Raw genomic sequence first — 19,177 nt, 5'->3', positions numbered from 1 at the left:
GCTGGCCTACCTCCTCCTGTCCCGTGAGAGTGAGAGGAGAAGAGAAGGTGGTGGAAGGAGACCACGTTTCCTTCTTTCTGCTCCCAATCATGTGACATAAATGGTCACTTACCTTTCTTTCTGCCCCTAATCATGTGACATAAATGGTCACTTTGGTTTGGTTTGGGAACTAGGGTCAGAAGCACTCTGGTGTTTCGACACTTTTCCGAACTTATAGCTCAAATAATAATGATTATACATTGTTTATTAAGCACAAAATGTATTATTTGCTCAAAAAATACAAAATAAAATAGACACAGCATCACGAGCTTTGTGGTGTCACCAACCGGGCGAAGCACGATTAGCTAGTTTAAATTTTTTGATGTAAAGCTAAGTATTGCAAAAAAGTGTTCCAACTTACTCGCAGACACACACACGCACACATTGCATCTCGGGATTCCTGTACGTTATCCAGTCGCTCGAGCTTGTATTGGCTATGGCCGTTGGCATGGCTTCCTGCGCATCGCCCACCTTCGTTGCGACAGGCTACGTGGCTCGTATCTGTTTGCCTCTGTCTGTGTCATGCTCCATGGCACCTCAGCAGAAGTCAAGGTCTATCAAGGTCTTTCAACTGCTTTATATTCTGGATGTCTTAAACACCGTTCTCAATCCAGAAAGCAACCTGTTTGTGCCAAAAGCGAGATGTATAATGCTGTAACATCAGATTATGTCAACTTGTAATATTAACAGAAGATTATCGTATAGAGCTCATGCTTGACGTTGCTTGAAGCCGGGAAAATTTTAAAGCTAAAAGCGTATCGGTTCTGTGTGAGTCTGCACAGGTGATTATCAATGGAGCCTGCAGTTCACTAGGCAGGGCAGCTATTTGCGCAATTACGAAGGCCAGGGGAATGGAACTGGCTGGTGCTGTGGATTCTTCTTCCATTGGGATGGATGCTGGGGAGGTAATATATCAAGTGACACAGGTGCACAACTTTGTTTGCATAGTAGGAGTATGTTGTTGAGAAATTTCTCCTTTTCCTAGGTGGCTGGCCTCGAAGAGCCATTGGAGCTTCCAATTTCACATGACCTCGTTATGGTCCTTAATTCTTTATCACAGGTATGTTTTGGTATCTTTGCCCGTGTTTCGGCATATTCCATATTAAAGGCATATTCCATTTTAGCTGTGCACTTTGAGTAAGATGATTTAATTATCGACGTCCAATATACGCCCACAACTATGGTTATTAGTGGTATTTGAATAGCCTTACGTTACTGGTATTGTATTGTAAACCTACAACTACAATTTTGGTCTAACCTGCAAAGTAGGGTCACTCTTGTGGAGACACCCATATCTTGGTATGTTGATGAAGACACACCCAGCTATAAAAGAGATGATCACCTTCAAGACTTGGAAGACCTGCACAAAAGAACACAGCAATAGTATGGGATCCTCCCTGGTGATGGGGATGGAAACTAAATGATATCGCTTTGCTGTTGGGAAGCTCTAGATGACTTTACCAAAGGTTGAGATGGGCTGTTAATGCACATCTGAAGGTAGTCATAGGGGATGGTCATTTTAATGACTTGGGGACTGTAGGGTTGATAGCTTCTTTTCGTCCTTCTTTTTGTTCCATGCACAAGGGATGGCAAATCTGCCCTATTCCCAGTCCCGCATACCATGATGAATATGGTTCAAAAATGGTGAGTTTGCAGTGTTGGGATGGATCATGGTTATCAGTCACGGTGATGTGATGCATGTTTGGAACTCACTTTTGGCAGCTTCATGACATTGCATGAGTTTTGCTAGACATGGGCTAGGGGCATCCACACTGATGTGTAGAGATGCATGTTGGGGTCAACTGGTGCAGGCTTGTATCTTTTAGACATTGCAGTTAGATTGTTCCTTCTCTCACTTGTGTTCTCTTTCAATCTCCTCCTCTTCATGTTCACTTTCCTTTCTATTACACACTCTCACAAATGTGACTTACGGTCCACTACCAAGTGTTCCAATTTCAAGATTCCACATTTGTGCCAAAACCTAGCTACTGGTGTGAGAATGTGCAACAAAAGGGAAACACAAACATGGAGAGAAAAGGAGAAGAGAAAAGACAACAGGAATGGAAGAGAAATCTTGATTGAATCTGGAAAGAAAGCTGCACGTAGTCCAAAGTATCGGTGAGGGCACTACATCAGGCTGCAAATAATGGCAGCACCAGAGATGGAGATGCAGTGTGTAGCTTGCAAAAGATAGAAGAGAATGATCTGTCTCAGCCAAGTTTGGGGCTATATATATAGCCAAATACCTCCAAATCTGGCCAACCAGCTGTAGGGGAGTGCAATAAATGCAGTCTGCCATCTAAATTTGGTTGACCAGCCCAAACTGGGAAGGAAAATGCTGATGTGGCACTCCAAGACTGGTCGCAATCATTAGAGGCTGCTTGCATAATCTTTGCCAAGGCAAGGAAAAGTTGCTGTCTGTGTAGTGTGAACACACTTGATAGTAACCAAGAAAGAAACACACACAAAACTGAGTGGAAAAGATAGTTAGAACTCCAATATCTCCGTCAGACTCTGATGGAGTTCACAACCAAGAGATGACAGACTGATAGAATAAAATAGCAGGGTAACAACTAGGCAAACTGTCATGAGGACATGTATTTTTGAAACCTCACTTAACATGTGGATTAATTTTTAATCACATGATTAAGTAAATGTTGCACATGTGAGGTGCAACTGGGGTTAGAGTAAATTTACGAGCCTGGGACTCGAGAAAATCACGGGATGTCAAAGGCAAAAGTTGCTATAAGTTATGTTGCACAGGTACTTGGTGGTATCTGGTGTCAATTGTTGGCCTAGGTTATTTATTTGGCCATAAGTGTCAGTTTGGTGATGCTAGAGATGTGGCGTTTAATGGTACCTAACGCCGATCTAATGGTCAAGGATGGCACAGAAAGACTAGGGAGTGGAAGATGCCTAGCCAATTTAATTATTGGCTAGTCAGATTATTTTTATGAGCACCAAAATAATTATTAGATTAATTTTTAATAATTAAAGGCTGAAAAGTAATATTTAATGATGGATAATGTTGGAAAAACCATTTGGAAAGGTTGCCACTTGGCAAACTTGCACATACAGGTTGGTAAAAGGTTGAAGAAGAGGAAAAACGAGATCATTCTTGTTGTAGCAAATGTGGGAGAGCTGTGACCAGCCATGTCCAGCCTATTTTCAGCCATTGCAGCCAGCCATGAGTGAGTTTTGAGGGGGCGATTGCAGATTCGGACCCTCCACAGCTGAGCGATTGCATTTAGGTACAAGGTGACAGCTGATTTGGATGTCTCAGCTGTGGGCGACAGCATTTAATGCTGTTGTGGCAGGGCAGTAGCTGCATTTGACTGATTTTCAGTCATTCTTCACGACAAAACTCTGAATTTTCTCTCTCTACAACTCTCTCTCATCTCCCAGCCATTTCACAGCCTTGCTCTGAAGATCTCAGCATTTGCAGCATTTGGACCCTTGGAGGCTGAGGAAATGCCTAATCCTTCTTTAGAAGAGCCCAAAATGCCTGATGAGCACTAATAGTTGGTATCCGTGGGGCAGCAAGTGCAAATGCATGGCCAACTTGGTAGTGCCAACCCATGGGAATATGGGTAGCAAGGCAATTATGCACATGCAAGCATGGGACATCAAGGATACTTTGGTGGTGGTACCATTTTTCATGCTATGATTGAACAAGCACTGCATATGGGAATGTATGGCACAAATCCCTATGGTATGCATCAGCCAATGCATGGCTCACAACATCCAATGTATCTAGGTAATGCAAGTAGAATGCCTAATCCCATGTATGGCAGCATAGGCATGATGCCTGGGACACAAAGTGGGCCATATGGATATGTATCTACACCCCTAAGGACTGTTGGAGCACAAGGATTTGGTGCTGGTCATGTAGGTGCTTTAGATAGTACTGGTTTTTATGCAAATACAGCCAATGCACCCTTTTTGCCGCAGCCCATTTATGATAACTTGACTCCCATAGGTCCGCTGAAGGACTATGATGAAGGTAGCTAAAGCGTGAAGTTTGAGCCTTTCAGTGGTGCACAAGATAGGCTGAAAGCACTTGTTTTTATTCAGCAGTTTGATGTAGCCTATTTTTGGAGGCAACTTCACAGAGGCATTTAAGATACGCAAGGCAGCCACATTTTTGAAGGGAAATGCATTGCAGTGTTGGTCTACACTTCTTATTCAAGGGAAGTCACCTACCACTTGGGTCCAGTTCAAGCAATTGTTTGCTTCAAATTGGTTGACAAGTACCTTTGAAGTAGACATTATGATAGCTTGGAATTAGTCGAATTCCAAAGACTCAAGAACTTGGATCAGTATAATAAGAAGTTTTGGGATGCATTGCTGCCAGTTACTTCTTATCGCACAATACCTCTCCATGAGCAGGTGGAGAAGTATATTTGTGGTTTGCCAAAGGGTATTCGGGATTTTTGCATTAATTCCACTGTTTCCAGCATGTCTCAGCTTATAGAAACTGCTACTACAGCCGATACATTGTTGCGTGGAATGCTGTAGACGAGTCTATGCGCGAGCTGAGCTGAGAGTCAGATGCAGAGAGTTGAGAGCAGTAGAGAATGAGAGAGTGAGCACGACACCATGAGTATTTGGTACAATGACAATGTACCACATTTTAGGTTTTAAATATATATAAAGTACAAAGTGTAAGGGTGCGTTCACATCCGAATACAATAAAAGGCAGGTGATTCTTTATTCCCAACAACCTCCCAAGCAACATGCTTAAAGGTAGAGGAAAGAATGAGCTAAGTGTATGCATGTACAAAGTTGAAAGACATATATACTATCCAACCCCCATCATCTGGCGGCAATGAGCAAACCGCTTAGTTGGGAGACCTTTCATGAGAAGATCTGCAGGGTTATCATTTGTATGTACCTTGACAAGCTCAATGCCTTTGTTGTCAAGTACATCCTTGATGAAGTGATACTTCACCTATATGTGCTTTGTCTTTGCATGAAAGACATGATTCCGTGCTAGCATGATAGCACTATGATTGTCACAGTGGAGGATAGGAACCTCTGTAATCCCAAGCTCTCTCACTAGACGTGAAAGCCATAAAGCCTCTTTACATGTCTCTGTGGCAGCCACATATTTTACCTCTATAGTAGACAGTGCAACACACTTTTGCAGCCTAGATATCCAAGAGATTGCTCCTCTTGTGAATATAAACACATATCCTGAAGTAGACTTCATGCAGTCAGGATGGCCAGCATAGTCTGCATTCGTGAAACCAACAACTAATGACTTTTGCTTACCAAAATAGATACACAAATCCTTTGTGCCCTTAAGGTACCTCATGATACCCTTCACTGCTTTCCAATACTTTTTGCCAGGATATGCCATGTATCTGCTAACTACTCCCACTGCAAATGCAATGTCAGGATGTGTAGCAACCATAGCATACATCAAGCTACCAACAGCTGAAGCATGAGGTATCTTGGCCATTTCAGCCTTACCATCATCTGATGCAGGGTTGTCGTCTGCACTAAGTTTCACATATGGAGGCAATGGTACACTAATAGCTTTCCCCTCTTCCATATTGAAACATTGTAGAACTTTCGTAATATACTCCTGCTGTGACAGATAAAGAAGACTTTTTGATTTGCCTTTGAGTATATGCATGCCAAGAATGTGATTTGCCTCACCAAGATCTTTCATATCAAAGCTATTGTGTAGGCTCCGTTTTAAGGAGTCCAAGGCATGAACATCCTTGCCTACAATTAGCATGTCATTCACATACAATACCAAGAGAATAAGGCTGCCATCTACTGCCTTCTTGGTATATAAGCAGTGATCAACTTGAGAACGATGAAATCCTTGAGATTGCATGAATGTATCAAATTTGTGATACCATTTACGTGGTGCTTGCTTCAACCCATATAGACTTTTGTTGAGTTTACATACTATGTGCTCTTTTCCTTTTGCAACAAAACCGTCAGGCTGCTGCATATAGATTTCCTCATGCAGATCACCATGTAAGAAGGCGGTTCTTACATCCATCTGTATGAGTTCCATGTCCTCAGAGGCAACCAAGCCCAAGATGGTTCGCAAAGTAGTCATTTTGACTACAGGAGAAAAGATTTCATCAAATCAATTCCATTTTTGCTTGTACCCTTTAGCAACCAAGCGTGCCTTGTACTTGGGCAAAGAACCAGAAGTGACTTTCATTTTGTAAACCCATTTGTAGGGTAGCACTTTTGTCCTTTTGGCAAAAGTACCAAATCCCAAGTGCCATTCTTCATGAGAGATTCCATCTTTGATAGCATTGCTTTTTGCCAATTTTTACTATCTTGTCTGTCCATTGCTTCCTGGAAGCATGACGGTTCACCACAATCTGTTAACATGACATAATCAACCACATAGTTGACTCTAGGAACAAACCTGTTTGGCTGTTTTTGCACTTTGGTCGACCTAGGGACCCAGTGGTCAATATTTGCTGGCTGTTCAGCCTGTAAATCTGCATTAACAGCTTGCTGTTCTGCAGATACAGCTTGCTGTATAACTGGTTCAGGTTGTTCCAAGTGCACATGTTCTTATTGAATTTGTGGGACATCATGGGCAAGATCTTGCTGATCATTTACAGCATTATTCCTTGCATTTTTTAGGGTTGCTGCTATCTAACGGGCATTCTTTGCTGTCCTGTTGGTACATCCTCCCGGAATACAACCCTTCGGACCTCCTCTGTTCTTTCGGGCTGTTTGTACATGCGATCTTCTTGGAAGATGACATCATTGTTGCGTACTACTTTTCTTTTCTCGGGATCCCATAATCTATACCCCATTTGACCTTCATCGCCATATCCTAGGAAAACACATTTATAGGACTTTGGCTCAGGTTTGCTGCGTTCTTCCTTGCGTATGTGTACAAATGCCTCGTAGCCAAACACTTTCAAGTGTGTATACGAAGGTGGCTTGAAAAACCATGGGGTAAAGCAGCGTGTGACAGCATTGTACGGACCTTGTCTTGAATGGTCCGATTCATATGCTCTACAATACCATTTTGGGGCGGATTATGAGTAGTAGTAAGCTCCCTCTTAATCCCTTTGCTGTCACAAAAGTCTTGAAAGGCTTTGGACACATATTTCCCACCATTGTCAGAGCGAAGGTATTTTAATGTCTTGTTGATTTGATTTTCAGTAAGTGCCAGGAATTTTTTAAATTTATCAAAGGCCTCGTCTTTGCAACGGATTGGATAAACCCAAACTTTGCGTGTGGCATCATCAACAAATGTAATAAAATACTTCTTCTCCCCTAAAGATAACCCTGGCATTTGACATACATCTGAATGTACTAACTCTAAGGGTAAAGACTTTGGAGAAAGAGATTTTTTGTGTGACGTTTGAGCATGTTTACCATAAATGCAAGATTACACTATTCAAAATCAGCATATCTCAAACACGGTAAATAACCCAAACGAGAGAGCATTTTCATTCCAGATTGACTTATGTGTCCCAACTGGCTATGCCACAAAGAAACACTTGGCTGCTCAGTTATGGCGACAACATGGTCACGCACACTAGATATATGCAAAGGATACAAAGTATCACTTTTGGACCCCTTGGCAACAATGCGGGAGCCCTTACATATTTTCCATTTGCTATCCCCAAAGGTGGTGTGATAGCCTTCATCATCTAGTTGCCCTGTGCTTATCAAGCTCTTCTTGAGCTAAGGTACATGTCTCCCATTATGCAAAACAAACACAGAGGCATGTTGAAATTCTAGTTTCACACTGCCAATGCCTGCAATTTTACATGCGTAGTTATCCCCCAAGTGAACAACACAACGTACTGTACCATTGTAGTCAGAGAACCACTCATGATGTGGTGTGACATGGAAAGACGCACGTGAATCAAGTATCCAAGTGTGAATATCATTCTCAGAATCTACAATCAATGCATGTGCATCCAAAGAAGAAGCTAGAAGTACATCACTGTCATTGTCATTATCATGAGTGACTACATTAACCTCTTCTATTTTCACATTGCTCTTTTTAGCATGCTGGCTGTCCTTGTTTTCAGCCTTGTTGGCTTCATGGTTTTTGTTTTCGCCCTTCTCTTTCTTTAGCTGAAAACAATCCCTTTTTGTAGTGCCCCTTTTTGCCACAATGATAGCACTCCACATTCTTTCCACGAGATTTGTTGCATGCTGTGTTTTCAGAACTGCTCTTATGCTGAAATCTGCCTCTAGTGTGTAATGCATTTGAAGACTTGTTTGCTGAGTTGTTTTGCCTATTGAGTTCTTCCATCAGCAAAGAACTCTCCACATCAGAGTATAACAACTGAGCATTCGAATTACTCAAAGCTTTCCTGAAAGTATCCCAACTTTTAGGTAGGGTGCATAGCAAGAAGGTGGCTTTGAACTCTTCATCGATATGAAAATCCAAAGCAATCAGCTGACTGACAATTGAGTCAAACTCATTCAAATGTACAGACATGGCTGTATCCTCTTTCATGCGAAAGTCCATCAGTTTTTCAGCCAATAAACCTTGCTGGCTGCACTTTTTTGAGCATACAATTCTTCAAGCCTTTGCCACATTGCATATGCTGAATTCAGCTTTTCAATGTTGAAGAGCAAGTTGCCTGACACTGAGAGCTCAATGGTAGAGCGAGCAAGTTCGTCCAAGTCATCCCACTCGTCTTGTTCCATGTCTGCTGGTTTGATTCCCTTTGTTTTGATGGGCTTTACATGTTTCTTCCGCACCAAGACATTATAGCATTGTTTCTACCAGATTGCAAAATTATGGGCACACTCAAACTTCTTAATGTGCAAAAGATTACTGCTGTCACTGTTTTCAACCATAATTTGTAGTCCCAAATTGACCAACCAGTCACCAAAGGCAAGCCCAAATATGACACAAGTGACCACAATGCACAAGAGTACCAACCAGAAATGAAAATCCCAAGATTGCAGAAATTTTCAGATCTGCAAATGAATTTTCAGAATTAAAAAATGTCGATTGTTGTACTCCTCAAGCAATTTCTAACACAATTAGAGACCAAGCCAACAGTTACATGTGAAATCCCCAAAATTTCACAGCAATTTCTGCTTCAAAAGCATTCCCGAGCACAAATTTGACAATTTGGGTCAAAAGCCCCAAATTTTTGAGGATAATCTATTGAAAATTGCATCAATTCAAGTGCCCAAGTGCATATACCAAGCAATTCTTGCACAAATTGATGAAATTCTACAAAAGTCTAAATTTTTTTGGGGTCCGGTGTGCCCAAATTTCACTGAAATATAAAAAGCCCCAAAATTTCACAGGCAATTGTGCACTCATTTCGCAACTTTTGAGTCAGATTGTCCACTTCTGCATTAAAGTCCCCAAATTCGGGAAAAGCCCCAATTTCCTTGGGGAGAATTTGGCTTTGTGCCTTAGCGTGTGAACGCCCGATGAAGGAGAAAGAAAAAATATATTTCCTTAAAAAAAAAAAAACATTGACTTCTGCCTGTCTCTCGTGCCACATTCGTGGTGATTGGCTGCTCGTCTCGTCTGGTTTCAGCACGTCCCATCCGGTTGCAAAACTTGTCGCCGTGTCTGCCTGCTGATCCAGTTGCGTGTCGCCTGAGCTTGGTTGCGTCACGCTGAGCTTGCAGTGTGTCGTCTGCAGCCTGGTCGCCTAAGTCTAATCACGTGTCGCCTACAGCACCTGCAACCTGCTGACAGATATCCGTCTAGTCCGCCTGCCTCTTCTACACCTGCCGAACACTAGCAGCTGGTGCTTGAAGCTCTTGCTCGCTTGTCACGTGGCCCGACGACCATAATTGGATTCGGGAAGCGTGCACAACCTTTGTGCTCTGATACCAGTTTGATGTAGACGAGTCTACGCACGAGCTAAGTTGAGAGTGCAGATGCAGAGAGTTGAGAGCAGTAGAGTGAGAGAGTGAGCACGGCACAATGAGTATTCGGCACAATGACAATGTATCACATTTTAGGTTTTGAATATATATAAAGTACAAAGTGTAAGGTTGCGTTTACACCCGAACACAATAAAAGGCACGGTGACCCTTTATTCCCAACATGGAAAGGATGCATGATTTCATGATGATGATGCCAAGTCACATGTCAAAGAGACAAAGGTCTGAGAAAAAGTGTAAATCTGAAAATAAAGCTGAAAATCAGGTCAGATCTGAAAATAGGGCTGGAAAGAGGAACAAATCGTAGAGAAAGAGTGGGAAAAGTGATACACGACGTAAGGAGCTGATGGCTGCAAATAAATGCTATATTTGTGAACAGGAAGGGCATATGGTATGCAGCTGTCCTAATAAACAACAAGCTGAAAAGGATGATAATAAGGGAAAGAAAGGCAAAACCACTGTTGGTTTAGTGCTTGATGTAGTGGCAGATCAGCTTAATCAAGATAGTATTGAACTTTGTAGGACATGGGGCAAATTTAGAGATCAGCATGCATTGATTTTTCTTGATCTAGGAGCACGGTTTAATCATCTATCTTGATATGGCAGCTCGTTTAGGCATCAGAGAGGATAAGATGGGGCCCATGGATGAGATTGGTATGGCATGCAAGGGATATGCAGAGCTCGTTACTCCTATCAATGGAAAGCTTCGTTTGCACATTCAAAGTTATGTGGATAGCGAAGAGTTCTTTATTGCTCCATTGGAAGGATGTGATGTCTTGCTTGGTATGCCTTGGTGTCATCGTGTGCATGCAGTGATTGATACTCATGATAAGATTGTGACCCTCTTTCATAGAGGCAAAGTTCATATTATGGATGTAAAATTGAAAGGGGAATCTGTCCCTATTGTATCTGCTTCTGTTATTTCCAAAGTAATGAAAAATCATCTTTCAACTTACTTAGTTTTCACTAAGGACAAGCAAAAGAGAGCAGCTAATCGTCATAGGCGTACTTTACACTTTGCATAGGGCGATAATGTATTGTTGCGATTTGAAATGGCACGGCTGAAAAAGATGAAGGGCAAAGAGCGATTGTATCCAAAGCTGTCTATGAGATACTTTGGGCCATTTCAAGTGTTGGAGAGAATTAGTGATACATACTATAGGCTGGAATTGGCTCCACACTGGCGGATACACAATGCCTTTCATGTAAGCTTGCTTAGACCTTTTCATGGAGATGTGCCAGAGAATGTATCTGCTGAAATTTAGTTGGAGGTTGAAGAGCTCGATGAAATACTGGTATCAAAGCAGATTTCGGCACACAAAGAGAGGAAGATCAGGGATAAGGGTTCCAGAAGGTGCTTGGTGAAGTTTCAAAATTATTCACCAATGAATGCTAAATGGATGGAGGAGGATGACTTGGCAGACCATCCTCAGTTATTGCAGCTTTACCTTGATGCTTTCCAGTTAGAGCCGACTTTAGTTCGGTCTCAACCAGGTTCAGGAGAGCAGAGGTCCAGAGTATTATAGTATGTTTGCAAGGAGATCACTATTTAGTGTACTAGCCACTATGTTTGGTATGCAGATCGGTATGGTTTTCACTGCAGCTCTGAAACTGTACATTTGCATCCGTTATGCTCGGTGTGCAATCAGTTATGCTTGGTATGGCATTGGTTATGCTTGGTGTAGCATCAATTAATGCTCATCAGGGGCTGATTATCGAATGTTGGTTTTTAGCGTACGATCATTAATATTCAGTGGTATTTAGTTGGTCTTATGATGCCATGGATGTTTTAGCCATGGTTTATGCTTGGTTTTCGCTGTACTATGGTTTAGTTTTGCCAGATGAGTTGAGCTCATGAGAAATGGACATGTCACATGATAATCTGGCAATGTTTTTGAGATTCTTTGCGAGTCTTATGTTATGTTATGTTGGCTAGTAATTTTCACATATGTTGGACATATGGAATGATTGAACATCAGTGCGCAATGTTGTGTTGACTATGATGCCCTATGGAAATTCCAATGTAGTACTTTGCTTTTGATGCATTTGGCAGTGCAATCGAGGACGATTGCAAGGATTTCAAGGGGGAGGGCTGTCATGAGGACATGTATTTTTGAAACCTCACTTAACATGTGGATTAATTTTTAATCATATGATTAAGTAAATGTTGCATATGTGAGGTGCAACTAGGGTTAGAGTAAATTTATGAGCCCGGGACTCAAGAAAATTACAGAATGTCAAAGGCAAAAGTTGCTATAAGTTATATTGCATAGGTACTTGGTGATATTTGGTGTCAATTGTTGGCCTAGGTCATTCATTTGGCCATAAGTGTCAGTTGGTGACACTAGAGATGTGGCGTTTAATGGTGCCTAACGCCGATCTAATGGTCAAAGATGGTACAGAGAGACTCGGGAGTGGAAGATGCTTAGCCAATTTAATTATTGGCCAGTCAAATTATTTTTCAGGGCACCGAAATAATTATTAGATTAATTTTCAATATTTGGGAAGACTACCACTTGGCAAACTTGTTCAGTTATTCTTCATGACAAAACTTTGAAATTTCTCTCTACAGCTTTCTCTCTCATCTCCCAGCCATTTCATTGCCTTGCTTTGAAGATCTCAGCATTTGGACCCTTGGAGGCTGAGAAATTGCAAATTTCTCTGCTGTAAACCCTAATTTATAGCAAAAATTAGGGTTTAGCAATAGCCTCGAGAAGCATGCCAGAAATTGAAAGCTCCAAGACTTGGATTTTTCAGGGCTGAAGATGAATTTCAACTAAGTTCAGGTGGACGACTAGCCAGTCATTGAATTTGGGGCATTTTTATTGTCTATGAAGTGGGTGAAGGCTAATTAAGTGCTCGAATCAAGGAAAAATCAGATTGAAGACTTGCTAGTCACTTTGGACAGCAAGGGGAGTTTGGATTGCGAAGGGGATGGGAAGAATCCCATTGTAAATCAACTTCTGCTTCAATAAAGCTAAAGAAATACCGGAAGGGGCGCCAATTTTGGGGCCAATCGGGTGTGCATTGTCCAAGATCAGTAGGTAAATTTGTATTTTCAAATTTGCATTTATTGTTTACTGCTGTAATTAAGTTGTAATTAGGGATTTACCACCTATCCATGGAAGGAAGGCTGGTTACACAGTTTTGTCTTGGGGATTCCTTTGAATTGGAGTATGTACATGCCTATGGGCATTCAAAGTCATGGATGACTCTTCCACCTAGTCCACCACGAGTCTCACCGATAGTTTAGTTTATGAGAGTGTGCAACAGAAGAGGAAACATGAACGCGGAGAGAGAAGGAAAGCTAAAGATTGCAATGAAAGAAGAGAATGTAAGGAGAAAATTTGTACTGAACTCCAAAAGAATACTGAATACAAAGAGGACTGATCAGTCCCTCCGAGAGCCCTTGCACATAGCCCAAGGTGTCAGTGAGGGCACCGGGTTAGGTTGATGATGGAAGGCAAACCAAAAGATGGATGAGAATCCCTGAATGTTGGACTGTTCCGAAAACTTGCAAAGTTCAAAATGACTAGTCAATTAAGGAGGATAGCTGTAAATAGTTGAATGAAACCAGCCTTCGTTCTTAGATAGGGTGGTAAATAACTTGATTGAGCACTAATTACAGTAAGCATAAAATTCACATAAACTGAAAAATACAAATTTCTCACTTAATCTTGGACAATGGACAGCCTGTTGGCTCCAAAACTAGTGCCCCTTGAGGTATTTCGTTAACTTGTATTGTTGAAGGTTGAAGTACATTGAGATCTAGCTTGATCTTCTTTAATCCTCAATACATCTTTTTATACAACGAGTCTATGGAGGGCTCATAATGGTCAGGAGGTTGTCGATCTCTAGTAGAACGCCTCAATGCAGGCTGTGTTGCCCTGTACAACATCGTGGCCATGAGGATCGACTGCTGGTGCAGGTTGTCTAGCTGGCTGTGCAGGAGCAGGGGGCTCCTCCTAAAAGATAACCTTGCGTATCTCAACAACTTTCTCATGCTGCATATGCATTTTGTCCTCATGGAACACAATATCATGGCTGTGGATCACTTTTTGCGAAGGTAGATCCCAAAGACGATATCCCATCTCACCTGCATCTCCATAGCCAAGGAAAATGCATTTCACGCTTTTAGGATCCAACTTATTGCGTTTGTCCTTGGCACACGGCAAAAGGCCTCACATCCAAAGACACGCAAATAAGCATATGAGGGAGGCTTTCCTGTCCATACCTCCTCTGCAATTGTAACCAGCCTTCCTTCCGTGGATGGGTGGTAAATCCCTGATTACAACTAAATTACAGCAGCAAACAATTAATGCAAATCTGAAAATACAAATTTACCTACTAATCTTGGACAATGCACACCCGATTGGCCCCAAAATTGGTGCCCCTTTCGGTATTTCTTTAGCTTTATTGAAGAAAAAGTTGATTTACAATGGGATTCTCCCAATCCCTTCTGGTATTCCAACTCCCCGTGTTGTGATGAATCACTAGCAAGTCTTTAATCTGATTTGCCCCTTGTTTCGGGCAATCAATTGGCCTTCACCGGCTTTGATGGAGATGGAAAAATGCCCCAAATTCAATTATTTGCTGGTCTCTCCACTTGAACAGCTTCAGCCCTGTTGAATCCAAGTCTTGAAGCTTCCAATTTTCGGCACGCTTCCCAAGGCTGTTACTAAACCCTAATTTCTGCTGCAGATTAGGGTTCACAGCAGAGAAATCTGAAATCTCTTAGTCTCCAAGGGTCCAAATGCTGAGATCTTCGGAGCAAGGTTGTGAAATGGCTGGGAGATGAGAGGGAAAGCTGTAGAGAGAGAAAATTTAAAGTTTTGTCGTGAAGAATGACTGAAAATCAGTCAAATGCAGGAGCTACCCTGCCACAACAACATGTAGATACAAAGAACTGAAGAAAATCAGTCATTTACTGTTGCTGCCCTGTCTCAACAGCCTGTAGATGCTATCACCTGCTGTTGATTGGTCTTCTTCTGCCCCTAGTTGTCTCAAAAGGTCCTCCAATGGCTGCAAATGAGACCAGCAGCCTCCCCTTCCTCTCTCTTGCAGGCTGAATTTATAAAAAATGCCTCTCTCCAGCCTCTAAAGACGTTTTTCAATCTTGTATGGGCATTTTTGACAAGTGGCAGCCTTCCCAAATGGTTTTTCCAACATTTTTCATAATTAAATATTAATTTTCAGCCTTAAAATATTAAAAATTAATTTAATAATTATTTTGGTGCCATGAAAAATAATCTAACTGGCCAATAATTAAATTGGCTAGGCAACTTCCATTCGCGAGTGTCTCTACGGCATCTTTGACCATTAGATCGGCGTTAGGTATCATTAAACGCCACTTCTCTAGTGTCACCAACCGACACTTATGGCCAAATGAATGACCTAGGCCAACAACTGGCACCAAATACTACCAAGTACTTGTGCGGCATAACTTATAGCAACCTTTGCCTTTGACATCCCGTTGATTTTTTCGGGTCTTGGGCTCGTAAATTTACTCTAATCTCAGTTGCACCTCACATGTGCAACATTTACTTAATAATGTGATTAAAAATTAATCCACATGTTAAGTGAGGTTTCAAAAATACATGTCCTCATGACATCTCTCCCCCTTGAAATTCTTGCAATCGTCCTCGATTGCACTGCCAAATGCATCAAAAGCAAAGTACTACATTGGAATTTCCATAGGGCATCATAGTCAACACAACATTGCGCATTGTTGTTCAACCATTTCTATGCCCAACATATGTTGAAAATTACTAGCCAAGATAACATAGCATAAGACTCACAAAGAATCTCAAAAACATTGCCAGATTATCATGTGACATGTTCATTTCTCATGAGCTCAACTCATCTGGCAAAGCCAAACCATAGTATAGTAAAAACCAAGCATAAACCATGGCTAAAACATCAATGGTATCATAACATATGTTGTTGTCCATGGAATTAGATGTAAACCATTGAAAACTGAGTATAATCTGATCATAAGATGATTACTTGCTAATCTGAGAACTAATCACAAACTGCTGCAAATGTGACCCCAAACTGATCACAAACTCATTGCAAAAACTGACCAGCAATCAATGCAAAAACTGATGCAAAACTGATTCAAAAAGTGACCATAAACGGTTCTCAAGTTGATCAAAAATTGAGCTGAAACTGATCAGAAATTTTTTCTCAAAATTGAGGCAAAATTCATGCCAAATTGATCATAAGTTGATGCAAAAGTATAGTTCTAGTGCCCGGGTGAAGCTCATACTCATCTGCATACATCTCACAGTGACTAGTACACTAAGTAGTGATCTCATGGTAAACATACTATCAACGCAGTACCTTGGATGCATGCTGAATACATCCGAGATCCACTATATACGAGAGCTGTCCATAACTGGAGGAGTGGAAGTGCTACCTCCCCCTTGACCATCAGGCAATGCTCCGGACCCTTGCTCTGCTGAACCTGACGGATCTTGAACTAAAGTTGGCTCTAGCTGAAAGGCATCTAGGTAAAGCTGCAACAACTGAGGATGGTCTGCCAAGTCACCCTCTTCCATCCATTTGGCATCCATTGGTGAATAATTCTGAAATTTCATCAAGTATCTCCTGGAAACTTTACCTTTGACCTTTCTTTCCTTATGTGCCAAAATCTGCTCAGGTACCAAAATCTCATGTAGCTCCTCAACATCAGGTTGAATTTCAGCAGACATATCCTCTGGCACATAACCATGAAAAGGCCTTAACAGACTGGAATGAAAGGCATTGTGTATCCGCCAATGTGGAGGTAATTTCAGCCGATATGCCACATCGCTGATCTTCTCCAACACCTGGAAGGGTCTATAGTATCTCATACTTAACTTCGGATACAATCTTTCTCTTCCTTTCATCTTTTACAGCCTTGCTTTTTCCAAACGCAACAATACATAATCACCCTTTGCAAACTGCAAAGCATGTCTGTGGCGATCAGCTGCCCTCTTTTACTTTTCTTGCGATCTCTGAAGTGCATATTTTATATTTGCATAGGCTACATCCAAGTTTTTCACATAACGATCAGCCTCAAAGATCTTATCCTTAGTTTGCAGAATAGGTGGTACCTTCTTGCCACCCTTAACCACCTCAAATGGAGCTTTGCCCGTAGAACTATGCATTGTGTTGTTGTAAGCAAACTCAACTAAGGGCAAATACTGCTCCCACTGTGTCTTGTGGTCTGAAACATAGCACCTCAAAAGATCTAACACTATGGAATTTGCTTTCTTAGACTGACCATTTGTCTGCGGATGGAAGGATGATGAGAATTCAGCATGGTACCCATATTCTCAAACAAGCCCTTCCAAAATAAACTGGTCATCCGGGGGTCTCAATCACTAATGATTGATTTTGACATACCATGATACTTAAAGATGTGCTGTAAAAACAATCGTGCCATATGATCAGCCTTTATTTTCTTCCTCACCGGAATGAAATGGGCTTGTTTGCTAAACCTGAAAATGATAGTCCATATCCATCATTCCGTGTAGATGTCTTAGGAAGCTCAAAAATAAAGTCCATTGCAATGCTTTGCCAAGGCCTATCTAGATTAGGCAAGGGCTGCAATAAACCCGGCATCTTTTGTCTATCATGCTTTACCTTTTGGCATACGATGCATGTCTTAATAAACTGTTCTACACCATGCCTCAAAGCTGGCCAATAAAAGAAATGCTCCACTACCTTGACTGTGGCATCAATACCTTTGTGTCCTGCATACAGAGGAACATGACTTTCATTGATAACTCTAGGCCTTAACTACTTTGTGACACATAGTCGTCCATGCATCATCAGAAATCCATCTCTTAGCACAAAGTGTTCATGCCTTTGGCCATTGTAAAGCTGATCATAAACATTAGCAAAGTCTGAATCAGCAACATATTGCTCTTTCATGGCATCCAACTCAGTATAATAAACCATATTGACAGCCAACAACTGAGGTTTACGTGACAGTGCATCACTTTTCCCACTCTTTCTCTGCGATCTGTTCCTCTTTCTAGCCCTATTTTTCAGATTTGCCTTGATTTTCAGCTTTATTTTCAGATTTATCCTTTTTCTCAACCTTTGACTCTTTGACGTGTGACTTGGCATCATCATTGTGGAATCCCGCATCCTTTCCATGCAGCAATGTGTTGGCTGCTGTAGTAGCAGTTTCTATAAGCTGAGACATGCTAGAAACAATGGAGTTAATGCAAAAATCCCGAATATCCTTTGACAAACCACAAATATACTTCTCCACCTACTCATGGAGGGGTACTGTGCAATAAGAAGTAACTGGCAGCAATGCATCCCAAAACTTCTTATTATACTGATCCAAGTTCTTGTAGTCTTTGGAATTTAACTGATTCCAAGCTGTCATAATGTCTACTTTAAAGGTACTTGTCAACCAATTTGAAGCAAACATTTGCTTGAATTGGACCCAAGTGGTAGGTGACTTTCCTTGAATAAGAAGTGTAAACCACCACTGCAATGCATTTCCCTTCAAAAATGTGGCTGCCTTGCGTATCTTAGATGCCTCTATGAAGTTGCCTCCAGAATAGGCTGCATCAAAATGCTGAATAAAAACAAGTGGTTTCAGCCTATCTTGTGCACCACTAAAAGGCTCAAACTTCATGCTTTTGCCGCCTTTATCATAGTCCTTCACTCAACGGACACACGTGACCAGTACCAAATCCTTGTGCTCCAACAGTCCCTGGGGGTACTGATACATATCCATATGGCCCGCTTTGTGCCCCAGGCATCATGCCTATGTTGCCATAAATGGAATTAGGCATTTCACTTGCATTACATAGATACATGGGGTGTTGTAAGCCATGCATTGGTTGCTACATACCATAGGGATTTGTGCCATACATTCCTATATGCGGTGCTTGTCCAATCATAGCATGAAAAATGGTACCACCACCAAAGTATCCTTGCTGTCCTATGCTTGCATGTGCATAATTTCCTTGCTGCCCATGTTCCCATGGATTGGCACTACCAAGTTGGCCATGCATTTGCACTTGTTGCCCCACGGATACTAATTGTTTGTGCTCATCAGGCATTTTGGGCTCTTTTAAAGAAGGCTTAGGCATTTCCTTCGGTTCTTGTGGCTGTCCCAAAGCTATAGAAGGTGTCTTTTTCTGTTTGCCTTTGCTGTCCTTCTTTGAGGCATTCAAGAATTGAGTAAACTGGGGATCCTTTGCCAATTCAGCAAAAAGATTTGCTGTTGTACGCATTCGATCCTTGAAGCTATCAT

The 19,177-nt window shown here is 41.6% G+C and overlaps 1 protein-coding gene across 5 annotated transcripts in view; it reads left to right on the top strand.

Moving 5' to 3' along the window:
* Positions 1-357: 357 nt before the first annotated feature.
* Positions 358-19,177, top strand: part of CRR1 (Dihydrodipicolinate reductase, bacterial/plant) — a 34,750-nt gene continuing 15,930 nt past the window's right edge. Inside the window, exons 1-3 of one of the 5 annotated variants that reach the window (XR_015692623.1) lie at positions 358-601; positions 822-944; positions 1,025-1,099. Coding sequence is in view for 4 of the 5 variants with exons in the window: in XM_087689324.1 (XP_087545450.1) it covers positions 476-601; positions 822-944; positions 1,025-1,099 (324 nt within the window). In the remaining variant the exon portion in view is untranslated. The remainder of the gene's footprint in view (positions 602-821; positions 945-1,024; positions 1,100-19,177) is intronic. The other 4 variants (XM_087689327.1, XM_087689324.1, XM_087689325.1 and 1 more) reach the window with 4 other exon arrangements.

The sequence above is a fragment of the Lygodium microphyllum genome, chromosome 12 (assembly GCF_053477565.2).
Source record: "Lygodium microphyllum isolate KBCC chromosome 12, Lygodium_microphyllum_v1.1.10, whole genome shotgun sequence".
In the NCBI taxonomy this organism is placed as follows: domain Eukaryota; kingdom Viridiplantae; phylum Streptophyta; class Polypodiopsida; order Schizaeales; family Lygodiaceae; genus Lygodium; species Lygodium microphyllum.
Note: the sequence above shows the minus strand (reverse complement) of the source record. Positions and strands in the feature narration are given on the sequence as shown.